The sequence below is a fragment of the Cuculus canorus genome, chromosome 16 (genome assembly GCF_017976375.1).
Source record: "Cuculus canorus isolate bCucCan1 chromosome 16, bCucCan1.pri, whole genome shotgun sequence".
In the NCBI taxonomy this organism is placed as follows: Eukaryota; Metazoa; Chordata; class Aves; order Cuculiformes; family Cuculidae; genus Cuculus; species Cuculus canorus.
This window is the reverse complement of record NC_071416.1, coordinates 5,752,148-5,774,364: the sequence shown is the minus strand read 5'-3', so window position 1 is coordinate 5,774,364 and position 22,217 is coordinate 5,752,148. Positions and strand designations below refer to the sequence as shown.

Here is a 22,217-nt window from a genome sequence, read left to right as displayed (position 1 = left end):
CCCAGTGGGGATGGAGATGGGGAGGGAGGACACACGTGGGCAGCCCGGGCTCAGCAGAGATCCCTGGGGGGTCTCCTTTTATTGCCCCCCTAAACCGTGTCGAGCCCCGAGAGGGTTTGGGGTCCCCCCAGCCTGACTCGAGCTGTTCCCCGACAGCAGCGGGCAGCTCCGCAATGCGGTACCGGGGAGGGGAAAGGGGCTGCAGGCAGGAGGGGGGGCTCCTTCCAGGAGAAAACAGCATTTGGGGGGGGGGTTCTGGGCAGCCTCCGAAGGGAAAAGCCCAAGGGAGCTGTGGGTTTTCTTCTAGGTGGGGACAAGGAGGTGTGGGTGGGTGTGTGGGTCATCATGGTGGGGCACCCACCGGATGAGTTGTATTTCTCTTCCTACCAGCCCTCTCTTCTGGGATGGTGAAGCTGTGCCCCATCCTCATGCCCATCCCTATTCCCATCCCCATCCTTACTCACATCCCCATTCCTATTCTCGTTCCTACCCTCACTCACATTCCCATTCTTATCTCATCCTCATCCCCATCCTTATCCCATCCTTGTCCCCATCCCTATCTCAGTGCAGGTGTCCCATAACCACCTGCCACACCAGCAGCCAAACCTGCCCTCAGCCCTGGGGCTGATGTGGGGGTGCCCCCATGGTCCCCTCACAGCCCAGAGCCTCGACGGTGGCTCAGCACCCTCGCCTGATGGCGCGGCACAGCCCAGAATGCGAGGAGCTCCTCTTTCATGGGTACCTGCTGCTTTTTCTTCTGTTTTCCAGCTGTTTTCTCCCTAAGGTGCTGAGAAGAGGCCAGCACGGAAGGAGATCCAGCTCACCATCTCCCTGCCCAGCATAGGACTGAGCTAACCCCTTGGATTCTCAGAGTAAGCGGAGAGTTGAGGAGTCCTGGAAAGTTAACATACTTCTCCACCATCTCTGGTTTGCATCCGCTGTGCGTGCAGTGATTTTAGGGTCTTGTTTTTTTTCCCCTGTGTTCCCCATTTGGGTTGTAGTAGGTGAACGGATGCCGCCAGGACAGCTGCCGTGCAGGATGCAGGATGCTCACACACTAACCTGTCCCTTGCCTTTGTGTTTTTCAGGGGCAAAAGATTCCAGGGCACAAGATGATGGAAACCATTTTGTGAAGCTTTGAGTTTGCAGAGGTTTAAAATCTAATTCAGCATTCCCCCCTCCCTTGTGAATAGCAGTGGCTCCTTCTTTGAGTGTATTTGGGGCTGTAATATGATTTATGCCTTTTTTTTTCTGTGACATACGGGAAAGCCAGGGCAGCCGACGGCTCCTTTCTCCTATCCCTCAGGGTGCAGAGCAGGGGAGAAGAAGACCGTGCCCTCAGCCCCTGCAAAAGCATTTCAAATCCTCCTGCCCAGGCACAGCCGCTGCTTCCCGGGAAGCACGGATACTGCCCAGCTGGAAGGATTCTGCGAGGCATTTCTGCCGCCCTGTGATGCCTGGCAGCAGGCTGTGTGGGTCCCAGGGATGACAGAGCATCTCAGCCTTTGGCTCGCTGTAGTGTTCAGCTGTGGTAAAGCCACGGATTATCCAGAGAGCCCCAACGGGCTTTGTTTCGCTGTCAGTTCTGCTCAAGCGCTTTCCTCTGTGTTTCTACTGGGTGCCGACGCACGCTCGTGGCTGACGTGCGATGAGCTTGCGAAATGAGCCCTCTCAGCAAGCTGAGCGATAAGTCAGGGCTTTGTCCTCTAAACTTGTCCGTGGCTGGAACAAGGGCAGCTGTTGGTGCAACCCTTATGACTTTGGCTTGAAATCCAGGCAGCCCCCGCCAGCCGGCTGCAGCAGACATTTTGATGCTGCGCTGATGCTGGCGAAGGCGTAAGTGAACCCGGGAGATGTACAGCCTTTAAAGCAAGGGGTGCAGCAGCGCGAGAGAAATAAAACACAAAATAGCAGCAGGTTTAACTTGGACAAAGCAGAAATCTTCTACAAAGCCAGCACGATGGCGAAGCCTGATCCCTGTTCCAAATGGCTTTTGTCTGCAGCTTCATAGCTTCTGGTCATGTGCTGCAGCAATCCTCTAAACCTTCTCATTCTGAAAACGAGATAAACAAAGGCCCTCTCTGCGCTAGCAGGAAATGGATTTATTTATCTCTCTGTGTCTTTACAGTTCCTCAAGTACAATAGAATCATAGAATAGTTTGGGTTGGAAGGGACCTTAAAGATCATCCAGTGCCAACCCCCGTGCCATGGGCAGGGACACCTCCCACTGGCTCAGGCTGCCCAAGGCCCATCCAACCTGGCCTGGAACACCTCCAGGGATGGGGCAGCCACAGCTTCCCTGGGCAACCTGGGCCAGTGCCTCACCACTCTCCTAGTGAAGGAATTCCTCCCTACGTCTAGTCTAAATCTGCCCCTCTTCACTTTGTACCCGTTCTCCCTCACCCTATCCCCACAAGCTTTTATGAACAGCCCCTCCCCAGCTTTCCTGTAGACCCTTCATGTACTGGGAGGTCACTATAAAATCTCCTCGGAGCATTCTCTTCTCCAGGCTGAACAACCCCAACCCTCTCAGCCTGTCCTAGTAGGGAAGGTGCTCCAGCCCTCCCATCATCTTTGTAGCCTACTCTGGACTCGTTCCAACAGCTCCGTGTCCTTCTTACATTGAGGATTCCAGAACTGGACACAGTATTCCAGATGAGGTCTCACAAGAGAGGAATAGAGGAATAGGGACGGACCTCTCTTTGGGTTCATTCCCTGAGAAATGAGGTTAATATCAAGCCTTTGTTATCCTCGCACAGCTGTGCCACCCAACAAGACCATTGGTGGGAGCGGGTGCGAGGTGAGGGCTGAGCCCGCTCCTCTCCATGTGCTGCCACTGCTGCCAGAGCTCACAGAGGGGCAGGAGTGGCACTGCCTCTGTCTATGCACAGGGAGCCAGAGACCATGAATGAGGAGAGCAGTTGGCTGTCTTGGCCCCATGAACCTTGGAGGTTCCAAATCTCATACTCCAGTTCGTTTCAGGAAGTACCTATTTTGATGGTGGCACCAATGTTTTCCATCATCTGATTTCATATGTCCCTGTACCCATCTATGTATTCAAATCCCACCTCAGCTCACCTTTTTGCTCCCTGTCCAGTGACCCTTTTCCTTGTTCCACTCTGCTTTGGGATTCACAGGCCCAGCTGGGATGGGCACATACTGAAGGTGATGGTCAGTAGCTTGACGAACGCTCAGAGGACTGTGCTGCCATCTATTTTCTCAGAGCCATGGGACCTATCGACCAACTATATCAAGGTTGTCTCTCATGAGAGGGGCAGGTGCAATAGGGCTTTTCAGGGTCAAAGAAACCTTCCTTTGTAATCAGAAAATGTCCTATGCGTATGAAGTTTGTATTTTGGGCGAGGAACTGTTGGCTCTAGCAGTGATTCTACCAACGTGCTCAACCATCAAACAGTTCTTTGGGCACCCACACAGGGACACGGTGGCAGCCTGAGCTGTGTATCTGCAGAGGGGAAGGGAGAACAGGGAGTGAATGAGGAGGTCAAGAATGGAGAACGGTGGCTTTTGGCTTCAGGAGGAATCTTCTGGGTTTGGTTCTGATGGGCCAATGTTGTTTGGTCCTTGTTAACTGCTCAGGTGCTTGTTCCTGCATACAGGTGGCCCAGGATGGAGCGTGTGGAGCCACAGGAGGGTCACACAGGAGGCAGAAGTGAGCTTGTAGGACTGTCAGACTTGCAAAGTTCAAGCATATATAAGTCCCTGGATCTCCTGCCCCAGATGCAGTGCTGTCAGGGGACAAGGCTCCACCTCGCAGAGCTGCTCCCTTGTTGCTAAGCCCTGTGGATTGTTGGTGGACCGCCAGTGGTCATGTCCCCATGCAGGAGGTTTGCCGGTGCTTGGGAGGTGACCCATGCCTCATTACTTCTGCTAGGACCCAGCATGTGACCCGGCACAGCCTCTGGGGAACAGAGCACTTTGTTCTGACCCTTTGCGCTTCCCTGCCAGGGAGCTGCCCTCTAATCCCCCTCAAGGAAGGATTTTCCTCTCCCACCTCAGCTCCCTGTGCCTGGTCCACTTGGAGAGCGGTGGCAGGGTAATAATTTACTTCCTGCCACAAGCCACTCCTTCGAACTTTTCCTTCGACCTTCAGACTGAATCGCCAAAAATAAAAACAACGGGAGGGAAAGCAGTACATGCTGCTTCCCACAGCCGGAGCGTGGCAGTGCCCAGCGTCCTCGCTGCCGGAGCCCAGGAGCCCAGCTCCCTGCACCTCGCTCTCTGCAGGTAACGCTGATTTACCTTCTCTGGGATGATCATGAGGTCCTAAACCCCTTTGGGAGAAACAAAAGTTTTTCAGAAAGACTCATCCCTTGCTGCCAGGGGCTTGTCTGGCCCATGGGAGAGCTGCTTCCCAAGGTCTGGCTCAGGGACAGCAACTTGAAGTGGAGGGGGATGGATTTCCACCAGTGCGTTTGTTTTCTAGCTGTGGAGAAATTCAGACAGGAGGTGACCAGCTTGCTTTCTGCCCCTGGAAATATTGTACTAGGTGGAAAAGTGTCTTGCATTAACTGTGCCTTCTCCAGCAAGCTTGTATCACCGAAAGCTTCCACCACCCTGCTTGTGTCTGCAGCCTCACACCAGCTCACCTCCTCGCGTGAGCTCTCATGGGAGGCAGCCATGAGTGTTTCTGATCCTGGGTAATTTCAGGAGCTGGCTGATCAGCAGAGGTAGTTTGTGACCAAACACATGTGTCCCCATGTCCCTGAGTCATCTAAAGATGGAAAGGAGGCTGCTCTGCGTTGGGCTTTTACAGGCAGCAGAAGGGTGAGGTTTGCCCCAGAAATTTCACGTCCTGTTGGCTTTGGTCTCTCGGGCTGCTTCTCTGTGGCCAGGCTGGGCATGGCCAAGCTCTGGGGTGCTGTGTGGCATCTGTCTAAGGGAGCATCCCTGACCCTCTTGCCAGCAGGACAGGGAGGAATGTTTCTACTCGGCATCAGAGCAGAGGAACAGAGATGTGCGCGGCAGATTTCAGCACAGAGCAGCTGCTCTTCTCCAGGGGCTCACGTGTCCTGACAACACCTCGAGCAGCGCTTGGTCTGAGCTGCTCAGTATCTGTAGCTTTGCTGGAGACAATCTCTGGCCTTTCCACCACCAGTTGCTTCCCAGTTTTCGCGTGTGGATAAAAAGGGGTGAAAACATGCATCCTGTGCTGGAGCTCACAGCTCTTGGGGTTGGGGATGAAGCTGAGCAGAAGGAGGCATTCCCAGGAACCCTTTGCTCACAAGCATTCCTAACAAACCCAGTGCTTTGCCAGTAGTGAGGGGCCTGTTTTCAGGCTCTCAGAGCTGTCTCCAAGCTACTAAGCCCTGCTCAATCCGGCTGGGAAACTGCCTTTCTGTCCTTGTCCCTGCCAGGCTGGTCACACTCGGGGCATGAGCTATGGGTGGTGGCCTTTGCATACACCCTGCGTCGGACTGACTGTGCTGCAGGAGAAGAGAGGTACTCATCCACAGAAAGCAGATGTTTCTTTTTAAGAAAGTCTGTAAAACATAGGCTGTAACGTGTCCTGAAGTCCTGCTGGGATGTGAGGAAGCAAGAGAATTGCACCTTCCCTGACGACAGGGCTGGGCAGCTGCATTGCTTACAGTCAGGCTGCTTCAGACTTCTTAGATCCTCACGGGGATCATGTATCCTCTTAAAAAGTACTTGGAAGGAAGAAAATCCCAGCCAACTAATTTAATAGCAGTAATGATGTCAAACATTTATTTCTCTGAAGGTGTCAAGGCTTTACAAGAGATCAGTAATATTCTGCCATGATCATGTTTGTGAAAACAGAGGCACAGAATGTTGCAAGAGTTGCTCAAACCCACTTTAGCCCTCCTTCAGAATATAAACCTGATCCCCACCTCTTGGGTCCTTTCCCCAAAACATGGGAAACTTCCCAGCACCCATGCGGGACCCCTTGGTGAAATCAAGGGCAATGCAGGCAGAGCCTTGGCTTTTTGAAGCTACAGAAAAACATGGGGGGGAGGGGAAGAGAAAAATATTTTAAAGAACCCCACTGGACTGTTCAGTCTTTCATCTTACGATGAACAAACAGACGAAGAGCTTTTGAAGAATATCCTACCCTCTCGCTATCCCTATCCCTTTCCCTATCCTACTCTTTGCCCAACAGGTATAATGAAGTAGCCAAACATTTCAGGTCACCTTTCAGCGCAGGTTGATGGAAACTTGCTTTGTGCTCTCTGGAGAAGTGTTTGTTTTAATCTTATCTGGAACCTTCCCTGCAATTCCAATTGCTCAGGACTGTGTGGTTCCGCTTCAGTAACACTTTTATGATTATGGTTATGGATATTGCAAGATAGGGAGATTAAGATAGTAAAAATTTCCCTACGAAATAGTACAGATACATAGCATATAAAATATTAGGGGAGAGAGAGGGGGGTACTTCTCTACATGGGCTGGATCCATTTTCCACTGGATGTGTCCTGCCCTGGAGAAGCCAAAAATGTGGCTTCCCTGGGACAAGTAGCACTGGCCAGAGCTGACCCCGCTCAGCTGCTGAGGAGCCCTTGAGCTCTTACAGGGCCTGGGGAAGTAAAGGCAGCTTTTCTCCCTCGGAGGGAAAAGGAGAACATTTCCAGGCACAGTCAATGCCTGAGAGATCCTGAGTGTGCCAGTGCAACTGAAACCTCTCTGTAGCCAGGGCTTGTTCCCACTTTATCTGATTTTTCCACCACGGTCTGATGGAGCCCTGCCTAGAAAAAGAGATGTGGACAGAAGGGGTTAAATCACCAAAGAGCTGCTCATCACCTCTGGACCCAGGTCCAGCCAGAAGTTTTTCTGGCATAGATGTGCGGTCTGGCAGACAGGGAAACACCACCCCCACACAGAAGACCAGCAATGCTGGCGAAACCCAACACAGACACCATCAGATCTCCGGTTTTATTAGAATTGTTTAACTGCATTTAGGAGCCTGCAGGTGCTGGGCAGGGGAACGGGCCGAGGCAACAGCACCTGTAAGGATCTGTCCCTGCATGCCTGTATAATGTATGAGCCCTGCAAGTACTTCCCCCATCCAGCAGCCCCTTCAGTGTGGCATTGATGTGTCCCACCACGGGCAAGGGGTGAGAGCTGCTGCTGGATGTGATCATGAATGCAGATGCGTAGGAACAGTGGGAGAGATGAAATCTCACCTTTTGTAAACTGGGAGGGCTGCCTGGGCAGGCAGCACACTGGAGGTTAGTCCTGTTGAGGTCTGTGTGTCTGACTCGCATCACTCATCACAGGGACAACCTTTTGCCCGGGACACTTCTCTAAGGAAAGTCATGGGGCTTTCCAGAGGAAAGCCCTCTGCATCTGGAGGCATCTAATATTCAATTCCCAGGTGAGGACATATCCTGTGCTGGGGATTTACTGATGGTCTGTGTGTCCCAGTGCTTCCAGGGAATGCTTTCTCCTGTGCCAAGGAGTCATCGGTCCCAGAGCAGTCACCTCAAGGCGACAGCCCACAGGGAGGACAAATGGAATCTCAACACCTCAAAAGCATCAAACAACAAAATCCTTTCCTGAGAGCAGAAATCCGCAGATTTAATTGTTGTAGGGTAAATTTCTTTTGTTGTACAGAAGTCAAACAACCAAAGAGGACCACCCAGCTCTGTTCCAGTGCCCTCCTTCTGTCAGTCCAAAGGCACTTTCCAGAGGAGCGCAAAGAGCGGTGGCAGAGCCTGGAGTGACCTGAGCACCCCAGTTCCTACCAGGTCGACCCGTGGTGGGTGCTGGCCAGATGCAGGTCAGGGAGCTGGCCCTGCATCCCAGAGCTGTGCCCAGCTGCCGGGTAGCTAGCGCTGTGTCTGAGGACCTGTTTTTCCTCTTATTCCTGTGCCCTTTGCATTTGCAGCTGGAGAAACACCTGTGAGCTCTGCTTCCCGAGGATACCCAGTGGAGGTTGCTGAGCTCCTGCCCCAGCCATAAGGAGAAGGAATTACTTCAGCTGGCTTTATGCACGTGGCCTCGATGGAGTCCTCCTCCACTGCTCTGGGGAAGACAAAGGGTAATGTTTCTGGCTGGTGTTGTGTCACGAAACCCCTGGGGATGGTGAGGGCATGGAGGAGGCTTCCCCATGGGGGTCTCCTGTCAGCATTGGGTTGCAGACCATCTGGTAGAGGGCTCACTCCATTGCATGCCTTCCAGGTGGGGTTCAGCCTGGCTCATGCCACAGTCCAGCCTCACAGGCATGGACAGCTGGGTCTCATCCTTCCCAGCGGGGACTGCCTGGAGCCCAGTTCCCATGGGACCTGCAAGTGGCCTAGGAAGTGTTTGGGTGCAAGGATGCTGGCTGAGCAAAAAATTCAGGCTTTGACCCAACAGAGAACAGTAATTCAAGCAATATGCTGCTTCCCTACTCTCTTGTTACACATGCAGCAAGTGCATGAGATGTTTCAGGTGTTTTCATCCCGGTAGCTGCAGTTGGGGGAAGGACTTTGTCCTCTGGGGACCTGTCCCCAGCGAACCTGGATTATCTCTTGCTACAGCTGCACATGGAAGATGTTATAGAAAACAACAACGGGAGCAAGAAGTGATTGCTTTATTTTTAAAGAAGAGAGAGAAGACACCAGCCCTCCTCTTCTGTCTCCTTTTGCTCAGAGCTTAGTCTCCATTCTCTCAAACTGCTGCACACCCCCAACACCAGGTTTTCCTCTCCACACATACTTACATTTGCATTTAATACTGCTGCAAAGCACCAGTCTGGCTGCCCTAGGCTGCAGTCTTCCTGGGTCAGCAGAGGACACTGGAAGGAGCAGCTTCTGAATCAAATAACAGTTTTGACCTTCCTCCAATCCACAGGACAGTGGACAAATTTCCAGCTTATTAAGGTGTAGAAAGTTATTCTGAACACCTGAGATGCTGGCTGGGATGTAATTGGCTCCTGCCTATCACCTGCACCTGTCCCTCATCATCCCAAACCACCCCCCCCACCTAAATTCTCACTCCTTGGTTATATCTATCAGGAGTCTCTTCACTTTTTGCAGCTGCTCAGCTTTTCTTTCTGTCTTTAAAAAGCTGCAGTGAGGCAGCAGCAGCGGCAGGGTGGGTTGTTTGTGGGCTAAATGAACTGCTGCAGGAAACAGAACTATTCTTTTCTGAGTTTTAGGAAGGAGCCTCGGCATTCTGGTTTGCCAGAGCAATTAGTGGCAGGGTGGGCTGATGCAAGGATGGGAAGTATTGGGAATGAGGAGTCTCTGTGCTCGCTGTCTGTGTATTGCTTTCCGTGCTTCAGGACACAGCCTCTGCTGGTAGATGTGCTCCCAGGTGTGTTGATGTTTTGTTCTCTTTTTACATGGGATTATTTTTTTGCAAAATTCTGCAAGCTTTAGCCACCTACTGGGATTTCTTTTTTCCTGGCTTTCCATACAGCTTTTCCTGTAAAATCTGGAGTGTTTTTTTGTCTGTGGGTTCTAACCTGCTCAGGGCCAGGGCTGCTTCGCTGGGGTTCCTGCTGTGGTTAGCAGTGTCCCTGGGGTGTATAGGAACGAATCCCCAAAAGAAAATTAGACAGGTCAGAAGCTCTGCAGAGAGCAGCTAAGAATGCTTCCCCAAGTGAAGAAGTCCTTTCCAGACTTTCCTAACCTTTTCCTGGACTTGCTGTGTGGTGCAGTGTCTCAATGGGAATGAAAGTAGAACTCAGTGCTGGCCTCGAGCTACCTCTTAGATCTGTAGCAGGGGGAAGCTTGGGTTGCTTTTTTTCCTTCTCCTTTAAAAGCATTTGTTTGCAGGAATCTTCCTTCCCACTTTCCCTGTGCCTCTTTTTTTGAGCTAAAACTGGGGCATCTCCCCCTGGCGCTGCCTGCAGCCCCTGTGCTGTGGGCCGCCTTAGGTGCTCCTCTCTCAATCCTGCACCCCCAAACCATGTGCTTCTTCCAAAACATCACCTGCTGCCCCAGTAACAGCCTGCCAGGCCTCCTTGCCTCTCCACGCTGGCAAGTAGCCCTTCCCAGAGCGGGAGAGGATGAGGCACTTGCTCAGAGGGGTTTGCAATCTAGGTTAGGTAGGAAACGATGCCGAGAGCAGTGACATCAGGGAAGAGGGTGGGAGGCAGCTTGCAGATGACGAGTCTATGAGGTTGCCTCTCCGTACAAGGTACGCGTTGCATTAGTAATGTGTTTGTAGCAAATAACGCTGGGCTAGCATGGGAATGTGGGTCATCACTGGCAGAACTGTTGAAGGAAGAGGGAGCTGCTTGTGCTGTGCTGGGAAGAAAACGTATGTTACTGAGGGATGTTTGGTGGGGGCAGATTTAGCTGCAGTAACTCCTCCAACTTGTAAGTAGCAGCTTTACATTGTGCGAGTGGGTGCTTGCTGCCTGGAGGCTGCCTCTGGCCTGAGTGTTGGGGTGAAATGGTCTTGTGAGGAGGGGGGTGTGGGGTCCAGTGGTTTGTGTTCCTAGTGGGTAATAGCAATATCATATCAGGAAACTCCTAGACTTGCTTGCTGCTGCTCTCTGTAGCCCTGACCATGCCTGGAGCATCCCTGCTGCCCCAGCAGGCACAAGGAGGGATGCAGCCGGGCATGTCTAACCAAGTATTCCAGCGTATTTTTCATGACCTATTTCTGATTCTGCTGTTCAGTGTGTGTGCGCTCAGGAAATCTTTGTGCTTTAGGGGGGAGTAGGGTTTGTTAGTGATAAGGAAAAGCTTGCTTGGCTGCTTGGGAGGTTTAAACTAGAGACTAACCTGCCTTTGAAGGTGGACTCGGGCTGGGTGAGGTGGCCCTGGGTTTGAATAGAAACTGATGTGGGATGAGGATATGCATATCCTAAAACTGTGTGGTGCTTCAGTGCAGAAAGAGACTTTTGCCTCAGAACCAGGACATTCAATGAAATAGCTTTGTTGGAAAACACTGCCCTTGGTCAGCAGGGACTTGTTGAGTGGCTTCACTTTCAGCAAAGAAGCAGTGGAGCAGAATGGGGCTGCTAGGCATGAATGGGCTGTCAGGCTGTGGCCATGGAAGAGCTGTGCTGCCTTATCTCAGCAGTGATGCTCTTGCCTAGCTGCAGGTTGTGGAGTCCTGGCTAAATCAGCCTTGTCCAAGTCCCTCAGAGCAAGCTGGGAACTTGTCCTGCATCCTATGCTGCCAGTAAGTGCCTCCAAGCCAGATGGGTGTGTTTCTGTGGGTTGCCCGTGGGCTGCCAAAGATGCCCAATCTGTGACACGTCCACCTGTGTCTGAGTCATTGTTTCTCCCGAGTCTGAGATCAGAACAGTGTTAGTGGTGGCAAGCTGACCTTGGAGCCAAACCCAAGCTTGTGGGTGTTCATGTTTGGAAGGAACAGCCTGCATCACCTGACGTAGCAGGATCAAGGTGTTAAACTGCATGGGCTTGCTTGGGTTGCTCTGGCAAAAGGCTTCTGGGACAGAGGGTGGGAGCCCTCACTCCTCTATCTACTCCTGCCAGTTGCAGCTTGGGGCTTGTTCTGCACACATCGGTGTACCCCTGGCCATCCCCTGTGCCAAACTTCTCCCCGGCACTGACCCTTGAGTGAGTCTTGCCTGCTCCGAGACAGTAGGACTGATGTCCCTCTGCTGTGACCATGATGTCTGGCCAGCCTGTCTAGCAGACTGTCGGGCAGACGCAGCCCCGAGGCAGGCATTGGCTGACCTTCAGTAGATTTCTGTCAGGGGGAAGAGCCACAGCATCAGGAAAATAAGGACTATGGTCACTGGGAGGAAATGGGGATTGATCTGTCTGTGTGCTGTTGTTACTGGTGGGTGCCTGCTGGGACTTACACACCTGTAAAGTGTCAGACAAGGTCAGGGTCTCAGACCAGCCTGATATTGTAAGGCTGCTCACTGAATGGTGTTTGGTCTTTTCTTTAAATTCCTTCTCTCCCTTTCTTAAAAAAAAAAGCAGCTCATTTTTTTTTGGGGTTGTCATCAGATCTGCACTGGCATCCCAGGACTGCTGGTGGTGCCTGGTTTGGTGGATCTCTGGAGCATGCAGGTCCCTCCAGCTTGCAGATCCTAAGATCCATGTGGGAAGGGCCCTCCAAGTGTCCTGTGTTTACCTCAAAACTTGTTGTTGTCCTACAAACTCCTTGCCCGGGGAGATGGGCTCTGGCAGTTGGTGCTGCCAGTTCCTTGGACTGTAGAAGAGCTATTCCAGGATGACAAAGTGTCAGTGTCTACAAAGGCACTTTTTTAGGGGTGGGAGGGGAAGTGTGTGTTTCTGTGAATGTTTTGATTCTCTCTCTTCCTCAGTAACAAAACTAGGGCTGAACCAGGGAGTAAAACTGAGTCTTGGAATATTTTTGTTATCTGCTCCTAAGCAAAACAAGGAACTCCTCTGCACAGGTTGTACTTTGCAGGCTTTCCTCTTGCTCAGCCTGTGCGGCAGGGAGCAGGCTCAGGACATTCCTCTCTGCAAAGGGAGACGTGATGATGATGATGATGGTGGGCGGTGGCAACAGCTTGTATGGCTGAGTAGTAGGGATGCTCCCTGGTGGGAATCCCAGCTTCTGGCACTGGCTGCGTGTCCTTGGGCAAGTCACTTACTTGGTGTGATATGTGTGTGCTGGCTTACCTCCTGCAGGGCCTTGAAAGGTTTCATTCATGTCCTTAATTACTTCAGAGTCCTGAATGAAAGGGGCAGTAGATATGCCAAGTGTGTGACGTATCTTAGTACAACATCGTCCTTGTGAGCACTCTCCTTGTCTCTCCTGGGGACCCAGGAGTGGCTTGGGGAGGCTTGGCAGTGGTGCTTTAGCCCCAGTCGCCCTCTGCCATGGGAGAGGGTGTCTGTTTTGTGGCACTTATCCCTGTCCTGTGAGCTATCGAGGGCTCCTGGCTGGGGTGGGAGGGGATGTGTCCTGGTTCCTATAATTTCTTGGTTATTTTGGTACATGGATGGAAGGGGGAGGAGGGTGGCTGTGGAGAGAAGAGCAAGGTCAGAGAAGAACAAATGTGCCTCTGTGCACTTGTGATCACACCGCCAGCTAATTGGCTTCGGTGCTCCAACTTTCCTCGCAGAACTCATCAAGCACGGCCGTGAGAGGATAGAACAAACCATCAAGGCCTCCGGCACCAGGCTCTGTTCATAGTGAGTATGAAATCCTCACAGTGGGATGAGAGCCCTTTAAAAGCTCAGCCTGATAACCCCCACGTTGGCTTGTTGGTGAATGGAGCTGGCTGGCACCGGCCAGATGTGGGCAGTCCCCAGGGACAGCTGCCAGCATCCGCTGCTGCCCAGCATCTCCTGCCATGGTCAGCCCGGCCGCAGAGGAGGGGGGCTCCGAGATGGCCGTGAGTCTGTGCCTGGTGGTGCGTGGGAGCAGAGAGGTACAGCACCCCCAGGTGAGATCTGGGGGAGGCTGGTGGGTCTGCACAGGTCCATGGTAGATTAATGGTGTGATGCCGTTTATCTCTTGGATTGTTTTCAATACTGGGTTCTTGTTTTCCTAAGTGCTGAACGAGTTGCTTTTTTAATGGATCGCTCTCGGAGCCCGGATAAAAGCACCCAGGTGAGACTATGGCTCTGAGATTGCAAGTTCTTACCTTTGGGATGGAGACGGGTGGCACCTGTAGGAGAAAGGCAAGGAGGAGAGTCTGTGTTAGCCTGCTGGGAGTCTTATTGCTGCCTTGTCCCTGTGAATGATGCTGGGTGGAGGAAAAAAAGAGAACAGAGTCTCTATATAGCCTTCTGGACAAGGCATAGTGCTCCCAGAGTCTATGGGGTCTGTGGAGTTCCTGGCAGTAGGAACAAGAGGAAGACTGTGTGTATGTTTATGTACCCCTTTGTCATTGGGAAGAGGGCTGAGCACCTCTGTGGTTCTGGGAGTGCATAAGGCCACTTTTGGGGCCCTGGACATGGCATTTCTAGGGATTAACGGGAGTGGGCAGAGGGCTGCAGGATCTGGGGGTGGTGTTGATGTCCTGCTGCAGGAGTGCTCCTCTGTCTCGGAGCTGTGCACAGGGCTTCTTGTCCAGCACAGGCAGTGGGGACCGCCTTGCTGTCCTGGTGCTGCGGCGTCACGCAGTGCCTTTCTTCTGTGGCAGCAGAGCAGGTCTTGAGAGCCTCAAGTCAGGAGCCAAGCAGACTCTTGGTACTCTTTTCTTTGTGCAAGATTCTATTTGTACTATTGCTTCAGTGAATAGTTGCGTTCTCTTTTCCCATTGCATAGTTTGCCAAGGCATTCTCTGTGTCTTTGGCTGATGGGCGTTTCTCAAAGACGCTGTGCAAGCGATGCTGTATTGGCAAAGAGGAAGCACAGCCTGCAGTGAGGCCCTTGTAACTAACGTTATTGTTATCCTCCCTAGCCTCCAACACCAACTGACAACATCAACCTTGGACCTTCTGCTAACCCAAAGTAAGCTCCCTGCAAAAGCCAGGTAGGGTGTGGAACATGCAGTGAAGAGATCTGACAAGGGAATGCAGTTGGTCCCTCTGTCTCGCATGGGTGGCCTCTGCAAACGTCCTACAATTGCATTACTTAGCATTTAATACCATGTATATCATCAACACTGCAGCTTTCAGCTATAGCGGGTGCCTGTTATCATAATTGTCATCTCCCGTTCATGTCTGCAGCCTTTTGTCCTGTCTCCCTTGAGAGACAGTAAGGGAAGATTTTTCTTGCTGCTGGGTCCCTGGCTATCTTTCTGTCTAGAAATGGGGATAAATTGTCCCACCTGTAAAGATGCTACTTGTGGTTTCACCTGCTGCTGTGTCCAGCAGGTGTGTTGCTGAGGGATTGCTCATCCTCTGCTTCGTGCAGTGACATACACAGTGCAACTTCCCTCTTGCTGACAGCTGGCTGGGTGCGATGGTCGCCCTTCCAGTGCCCTTTAGTCCCTTTGACAAACTCCCATGTTTCCAAGTAGGAACTCTGCTTTGATGGTAATGTTGCTGTTGCGTGTTTCTCTCCCAGAAACATTAACTTGCCTTATTCTTGCCTAACAGTGCCAAGCCAACAGACTTTGACTTCCTGAAGGTTATTGGCAAAGGAAGCTTTGGAAAAGTAAGTGGAATTGTTCAGGTGAGCTGTAGCTCTCTGGAGGCAGCTTGGAAAGAGATTTCCTTGCTAAAAGAGTTTCTGGCTGTGTCCTTTGCTTGCACTTTTCCTGGGGAGCTTGGTCTGAGTTGGACTGAGACCAGATAAGACCTGAGATATGGTTTTCATAGTCCATTCTTACTTTGAGCTGTCCTGCAGTCTCTCTAAGGACAGTAGTGCGAGGCGTTTCATGCTCAGGGTAGTGATGGTGTGGAGCAGTACTTGCTCTAAAATGAGCCTGACTTCTTCAGCTAGAAAGAGATCTCCAGGCAGATCTCTGCCTCGTGGTACAGCAAGGATACGCTATTAATGGGACCATCCACAAATGGACCAAGTACACTTTTAGGTGTGCAAGAGAGGTATGTGGAGATGTTGTGTGCCTTTTTTCTGGCAATAAGAAAGCGCTTGGAAGTCAGTGGGCTAGAACTTGGTCTTTAAAACTTTGTACCTGACCCTCTGAAGCTCTAATCTGTGTATTAGCACCCACAAGAGGGTCGATGTAATGAGGAAATGCAAACAAAGTGGCAGAAGGTGAGACTGAAACCTGTGAACAAGATCTTCTGTTGCAGGTTCTCCTGGCCAAACGCAAGTGCGATGGGACTTTTTATGCTGTGAAAGTCTTGCATAAGAAAACCATCCTCAAGAAGAAGGAGGTATGCCTGCTCTCCTTGACTACTGCGAATAGTAGGCAGTGTATCAGCAACCCTGATAATGTAATTGAGGTGTCTTGTGGCTGAGTGAGCATTTGTGTAGACAAGTCACATGTTAAAGATGGATTTATAGGTGTCACAGGAAAAATGGAAAAGTACCAAAACGAATGAGGTTAGAGAGGAGAGAGTGGCTCCCTTTCTGGGGCTGGAGATGATTTCTTAGAAATCTCAGCTTCTACTTGTTTCAAAACAGAACCCTTGCCTGAAACTGGATCTTTTGTCTGAAACTCTAATACCTTGCCTACTTTTTAACAGCAAAACCACATCATGGCAGAGCGCAATGTGCTCCTGAAAAATGTCAAGCACCCCTTCCTTGTGGGACTCCATTACTCCTTCCAGACCTCAGAGAAGCTTTACTTTGTGCTTGACTATGTAAACGGGGGAGAGGTGAGTGCACATACAGGCTTTATTTTAATCCTCTGAAAGGTCCTTCCCAAACATGCTATGTTATTGCCTAAAATTGCTGCTTGTCAGAAGATAGTGATGTTGAGGCCTTGACTGCTGCCAAGGACCAGCTAGGAGCGGCTGGCACGCTATCTTGCCTGTAAGTTGAGTGGAGATCTTGCTGGATATGACCTATGCCAGCTGATCCCCAAGAAAAATATTTGCTGGGGATGTTTTAAAATTCTATGGGGAATACGAGAAACACTGACATTGGTGAGCCTTAGGCAAAACACACTTGTGGGCCACCCTGGTCCAGCTTTTTTCTGTCTGTAGAAGAAAAATTCTTTTTCTCTGCTGTAGAAGCTTCTCCTTCTCCTGCTGCCTTTCTGTGCTATCTGAAACTGGCTGGGAGAAATTGCTAATGTGGACATCTTATCCAAGTCCGATTCATATCGGGGATCTTAGTGGGTTCAGTTCTGTGCACCACTCTTTGTGGCCATACTACAGCTATAATTGGCCATTGGGTTGTGGCAAGCTAGAAAGCTTAACTAGATCAATTGATGATCAGTTATGGGGTAATGAATTAAGTGAGGTGGTGACATAAGAGGGGGACAAATGAAGCAATTTTCTTTAGATTACCTTAAAGTCATTTGGTTTGGGCTTATTTGGTGCTGCTCATGTGCCACTTGCTGCAAATCAGTTTTTGCTCGAGTAGCCAGCTTTCAGGCTTGCTTCAGATATCCTTTAGTTAATTAGAGAAGAAATGATCAACCTTGCAATCTGTTTGTAGCTCTTCTTCCACTTGCAAAGGGAGCGCTGCTTCCGTGAGCCCCGGGCACGATTCTATGCTGCAGAAGTCGCTAGTGCAATTGGGTACCTGCATTCCTTAAACATCATTTACAGGTGAGGCACGTGTCCTGCTGGAGAAAGCAAGGGCACAAAGTCTGCCCAGCCAGGCTATGTGCAGTGCTGGGGAGGGAAAAGACTTTTTTTTATGGCCATGCAAAATGTAGGACTGGAGTAGCTGAAGAATCCCCTACCCCAGCCAAGAGTGTGCTGCTGGCTTTTTACCCTACAAGAGGTGGTGTTTGCACAGGACCTGATGGGCAGTAAATGCTCTCAACTTGGGATGAAGAATGGTTAAAATAAAGCTGGCACAAGAAGGAAGAAATTGCCTTTTCATCCCGATTTATACATGGAAACGCAGGCTAAATCTGACCCTGTATGGAAACTGTCTTTATATGCTTGCATACAATTCTACACATGGGATTCTACACATGGGAAGGTCTTGGTAAACTGGATAGGAAGTTTAGTTGGCTCCTGTTGTTAGCTGATGCTTTTAGATCAGGCTGTTCCTAAATATCTGAGCAAAGCTGCTCAAACAGCACTTTTTGTCTTGCAGGGACTTAAAACCTGAGAACATCCTCCTGGACTGCCAGGTATATTCACAGCTCGTGCCACAATTTTTTCTGGCTTTAAAAGCATTGGAACCATATACAGAGGGCTGTGGTTCTGCAAGCTGGGCTACAGCTCACTTTGCTGCATGTATTTTATATGTATGCACCACTGCATCTCTGTGCAGATCCTGCAGAAGGGGATGAGCCTGCCCTCCGCAGAACTGCACACTGGGGCCCTCTTAGCTCATTCCCAGTAGCTGGGACCTGACTTGTGAGCAGGGATCAAGGGTGCTATGAGGCAAGTCACTGCTGCTACTCCTGGCTGCTGAATGAACTGCCTCTAGGATAAATCAATGGAAAAGCACAACAATGCTGGATCACTTCAAATTTTAAGAAAATATTAAAAATATCTAGATTCCTCTTCCTCTGTTGGGTCCTGTACTTGTAATATAGGATGCCCCAAAGGTGAGGGAAAGGAAGCAGATGAGCAGTGGACAACTAAAAAGGGAGACGCAATGTGAAGGCCAAAGCTTTGAAATTATGTCTCCTCTCAGAAAAAAAAGGACCAAGCTGAAATTTCTTCCTTTCCTCCTAGGGACACATTGTATTGACAGACTTTGGACTCTGCAAAGAAGGAATGGAGCAAGAGGAGACAACTTCTACTTTTTGTGGCACTCCTGAGGTACTCATGTGCTGGGATTTCACTGTGACCTGGGGGCTGAAAGCCTTGAGAGCCTTGCTGCTCTGAGTGGGACCCATGTGGGCACTCAGCATGTCAAAATCTGAGCTCTGTGAATTAGATTTAGAATTCTTGGGCTCTTTGAGGTTGTTAACCTGAAGCAGGAGTTCAGATAAGGCCTCCTCTACTCGACAGAGATAGTCTTACGTGTAACAGCCAGTTGGTACTCTAAATTTGTTGTGCTATTAGTGGTGGGGATCTCTGCACTTAGAAATGACCAGTCTGGTGAAACAGGTGGCTGTGGAGACAACCTTGACCCTGGGAGCTCATGAGCAAGCCTGTGAGCAGGCTGTTTACCTGCTCTGATACCCTGGGGCTGCAGACCAGGGAACCTGCTGGTACTGACACACGTAGGACCTTGCTGCACTTTGCTGAGTGTCCTTGCTACTTGGGAGCTGCAAAACACCTTTGTGGAGGAGACTACCAGGCTATGCATGGAAATGAGAATACTGCTCAGAGTTGGGGAAATGCCTGTTGTCCAATGTGCCTCAAAGTTTTGCTAACAGCTATCTTTAATCTGGCTTCTTGGAAGCTTTTTTTTCCTGCTTCTTCCTGGGCTGGGGATTTTGGTAGTACTTTGCCCAAGGTAATCTGCCCTGTTGCCATTTCCTCAGGTAACTTGAACAGTCTGCAAACAAGATTCCTTTCAGTATTCAAGCTCAGTAGAAGCGGGCAGGAGTTGCCTGGTGGCAGCCCTTGGCTTACAGTGGAGACCACTTGTGCAATAGTACAGCATGAACCAAGCAGGAATGTTTGAGTTTTGTTTGCTGTTTTTGGTGTGTGTTGGTTTTTTTCCTGCCTTAGATAGGAAACCTGATAGTACACAGAGATAACCTTGTGTGAGACCTGGCGTGATGCACCGTGTTTTCTGCAAGCTGCTTGAATTCTTGCCTGTTGCTCCTTGGTGGTGGTTATTGGTAGTTTTGCTGTTTTGGGCAGACTTACTGGAACTGAAAACTACAGCTTTCTCAAAACCACAGGAGCCTCAGAGGTGTAATGAGTCAGTGCAGGACAGGTTTGCTGGTTGAGTTGTGGTGGGCGGCACATCCTTGCACAAATCCTCTGTTGGAAGAAAACCTTCTGCAGCCCAGAAAAAAACTTTAGGAGCTTTGGCAGGTCTCTTTCAAACCTGAAAGACTCTGAAGCAAGTCTGTCAAAGCATAGTGGGAAATGCATCTATGTGCTTCCAAATGCATTTGCTCAGCTTGAACTGCAGCCATGTTTGCGTACTTAGAAGAGCAAAGCCCTTCCTTTATAATTAGATTTAAATATTGCTTCTGACTCTTGCCAGTACCTGGCTCCTGAGGTGTTGAAGAAACAGCCGTATGACAGGACAGTAGACTGGTGGTGCCTAGGAGCGGTCCTCTATGAAATGCTGTTTGGACTGGTAAGTTTGGAAGTGGTCTGTTTTACTCTACAGGGTGGATAATATATATTCCAGCAGCTGCGGTGTGAGGTTGGGCTGGTGTTCACGTGATACCCGATACAGACGACTGACTCCTGTTTAGATGACCTGGTTCAATAATATCATTGTCCTTTTGAAGAGAAAGATATGGCAGGTCTCCCTCATCTACTTGCTGTGGGACTCATGTTGACCTGCGATGTATGGTTCCTCATGGTAGCTCATGTTTTACCTGCCTGCTTCTCGTCTCTTTCAAATTAGCCTCCTTTTTACAGCCGGGATGTGTCTCAGATGTATGACAACATACTGCACAAGCCACTCCAGGTCCAGGGAAGCAAGACTGTGGCAGCTTGTGACATCCTCCAGGGACTTCTCCACAAGGACCAGAAGAAGAGGCTGGGTGCCAAGACAGACTTTGTAGGTTGTGTCAATTAGGATTAGGAGGGAGGGTGGATAGGAAAGCTTTCTATTCTGAGCCTCTCTTTTATAATAGTGCTGCCTTGGAAAAAACTTTCCATGTATGCTGATGTTTCTCCAGCCCACTAAAAGGGCCGTACGGGGTTGACTTGGATTGCCAAAGGGAAACACTATGACTCAGGCTGTGGTGGCAAGCTAGGACACCAACATGTGATGGTGTCATCTATGTCCAAGGGATTACTGGACCACTACCCTCATGAATTAAGCATTTGCTACGTGGGTCCCTCATGGATATGTGGTAGCTCCAGGTCTTGCTTCAACCACTTAATACTATGAAACCAGCTGGCAGGTGGTGGAAGAGGAGGGTTTGGAGAAGACTGACTGTTTTTCCTCCCTCTTTCTATGCAGCTTGAGATAAAGAACCATGTATTCTTCAGCCCAATAAACTGGGATGACTTGTACCATAAGAGGATTACTCCTCCATTTAACCCCAATGTGGTAAGTGGGTATTTCTATTGTTATCCCTTACACAGTGAAAGGAATCATCTCCAGGTGTCTGATGCCGAAGTGCAGATTAGGAACTGTAAATGCAGTGGCAATGATGCTTTTGGAAGAGCAGCTGTGTTAGACTGTCTGAACGCAAGCAGTAGGTTGGGGACTGTTCGGTCTGACTGTGTATGTCTCTGCTCCTTGACTTAGGCTGGTCCAGCTGATCTGCGACACTTTGACCCTGAGTTCACCCAAGAAGCCATCTCCACCTCCATCACCCAGACGCCTGACCTAGCAGCCAGCAGCTCCAGTGCCTCAGATGCTTTTTTAGGATTTTCTTACGCACCAAGTGAAGAGGGCATCTAGGTTTTATAAAGGCTTTGAGAAGCCAAATTTTAAATGAATGGGTTTTATGTTTGGGTTTTTTCTTTTTTTTTTGTTTGTTTTGTTTGTTTGTTTTTGGAAAGGATTGCTTTTGTCCTTTGCTCATGGTTTAAAGGAAATTGGGACTAATGCACTAACTGGGGATGGAACAGAGCTCTTAAGTTTTGATCTTTGGTGGATTTCCCTCCAAATGACTGTTCCCCTACAAGGAATATGGGACACTGTTATTATTATTGTTGATATTATTATTTCCTCCCGAGAGTCTTGTGCTACTTGGCAGAACTGTATTCACTCTGGTTGTATTTATGGTTGAGGCATGTACCATTCACATCAACTGACCCATCCCTGTAATGGCCACTTTTTTCTGTGGAGCTAATTCTACCAGCTCTGTCCAGCTGCTTTGTCCCCCAGTAAAGAGGGAAACTTCACACGACCATGAGTGGTGGCTTCCTTCCTTTACGTGGATAATGCCTCTTAAGGCACTCATCCAGTGAGAAACTGTTCATCAGTTCTTGCTCCAAAGATAGGCCCCAGCACAGCTCAGGAAGGACAGACCTGTGGCTTTCTCACCGGCCAGTCCCTCTCCAGGGTGAGCGGATCATAACTCTAGTCCAGGATGAGGATGCTCCTGAACCAACGAAGAGGCTGGTAGGGAGGAGAAAGTGCGTGTGTGGAAAATTCCAGATAAAAATGGGTGGGGAAGAGCCTGGGTTGGATGGCAAAGTAAATAAAAAACATTATGCTCCAACCCTGCTTGGGGTTGGGGGGTCCTTTCACAGCATGAGCTTGACTTGCTTGAGACACACCAACACTGGTGAAAGAAGTGTGAGCTGGAGCCCTGTGGAGCGTAGAACAATGCCAGAGAGGGATGGCATCCTCCAGGCTCCGTGCCAGTCACCTGAAACACAACAGTTATTTATTCTGCCTTAATTTAAATGGAATGTCACTTCCCACTTGGTGTTTTTAAGTTGTTTTGTGCTGTTGCTGTGGGGAGAAGGAAGGGGTGGGGAAGAGCTTCTAACTTACGTGCAACACGGGGATAAACAAGGGCGTTTCTAACAGTTGTGTGATGCTCACGCTGTGGGGAAGCTTGGGCAGGAATATGGGTGTTTTTTTTTTATCAGACTTTATCTTGTACCTGCTTGAGTATGATATGGTTTATATTAAAGTGTATACACTGGTGTGTGTTGTCCTTATGTGTAGGGGAGTGCTGGGGGTGGAGGAGCTGGACTATACTGGACTCGTCCATGTGTGGAATTGATCGCTCACTCACTTGTGGAATCAATTAATCA

General features: G+C 50.0%; 1 protein-coding gene across 3 annotated transcripts; it reads left to right on the top strand.

Moving 5' to 3' along the window:
• The first annotated feature begins 4,029 nt into the window (after positions 1 to 4,029).
• SGK2 (serum/glucocorticoid regulated kinase 2) lies at positions 4,030 to 21,323 on the top strand. 3 transcript variants are annotated; one of them, XM_054081793.1, is made up of 15 exons: positions 4,087 to 4,245; positions 7,862 to 8,014; positions 12,986 to 13,055; positions 13,419 to 13,476; positions 14,273 to 14,322; positions 14,913 to 14,970; positions 15,573 to 15,656; positions 15,969 to 16,100; positions 16,888 to 17,000; positions 17,500 to 17,536; positions 18,090 to 18,176; positions 19,525 to 19,620; positions 19,897 to 20,052; positions 20,461 to 20,550; positions 20,752 to 21,323. In XM_054081793.1, exons 2-15 carry the CDS (start codon positions 7,963 to 7,965, stop codon positions 20,905 to 20,907), a joined length of 1,239 nt encoding a protein of 412 aa, XP_053937768.1. In that variant the 5' UTR covers positions 4,087 to 4,245; positions 7,862 to 7,962; the 3' UTR covers positions 20,908 to 21,323. The 3 variants fall into 3 exon arrangements, with proteins under 3 accessions (XP_053937767.1, XP_053937768.1, XP_053937769.1); XM_054081792.1 differs by lacking the exon at positions 7,862 to 8,014 and having other exon boundaries at positions 4,030 to 4,245; XM_054081794.1 differs by lacking the exons at positions 4,087 to 4,245; positions 7,862 to 8,014 and adding an exon at positions 8,726 to 9,273.
• Positions 21,324 to 22,217: the final 894 nt, after the last annotated feature.

Coding starts and splice junctions, on each gene's coding strand:
- SGK2 (XM_054081794.1), top strand. CDS start 9,072: ATGAACTGCTGCAGGAAACAGAACTATTCTTTTCTGAGTTTTAGGAAG. Junction 16,101..16,887: donor ACTATGTAAACGGGGGAGAG/GTGAGTGCACAT, acceptor ATCTGTTTGTAG/CTCTTCTTCCACTTGCAAAG. Junction 20,053..20,460: donor TGGGTGCCAAGACAGACTTT/GTAGGTTGTGTC, acceptor CTTTCTATGCAG/CTTGAGATAAAGAACCATGT.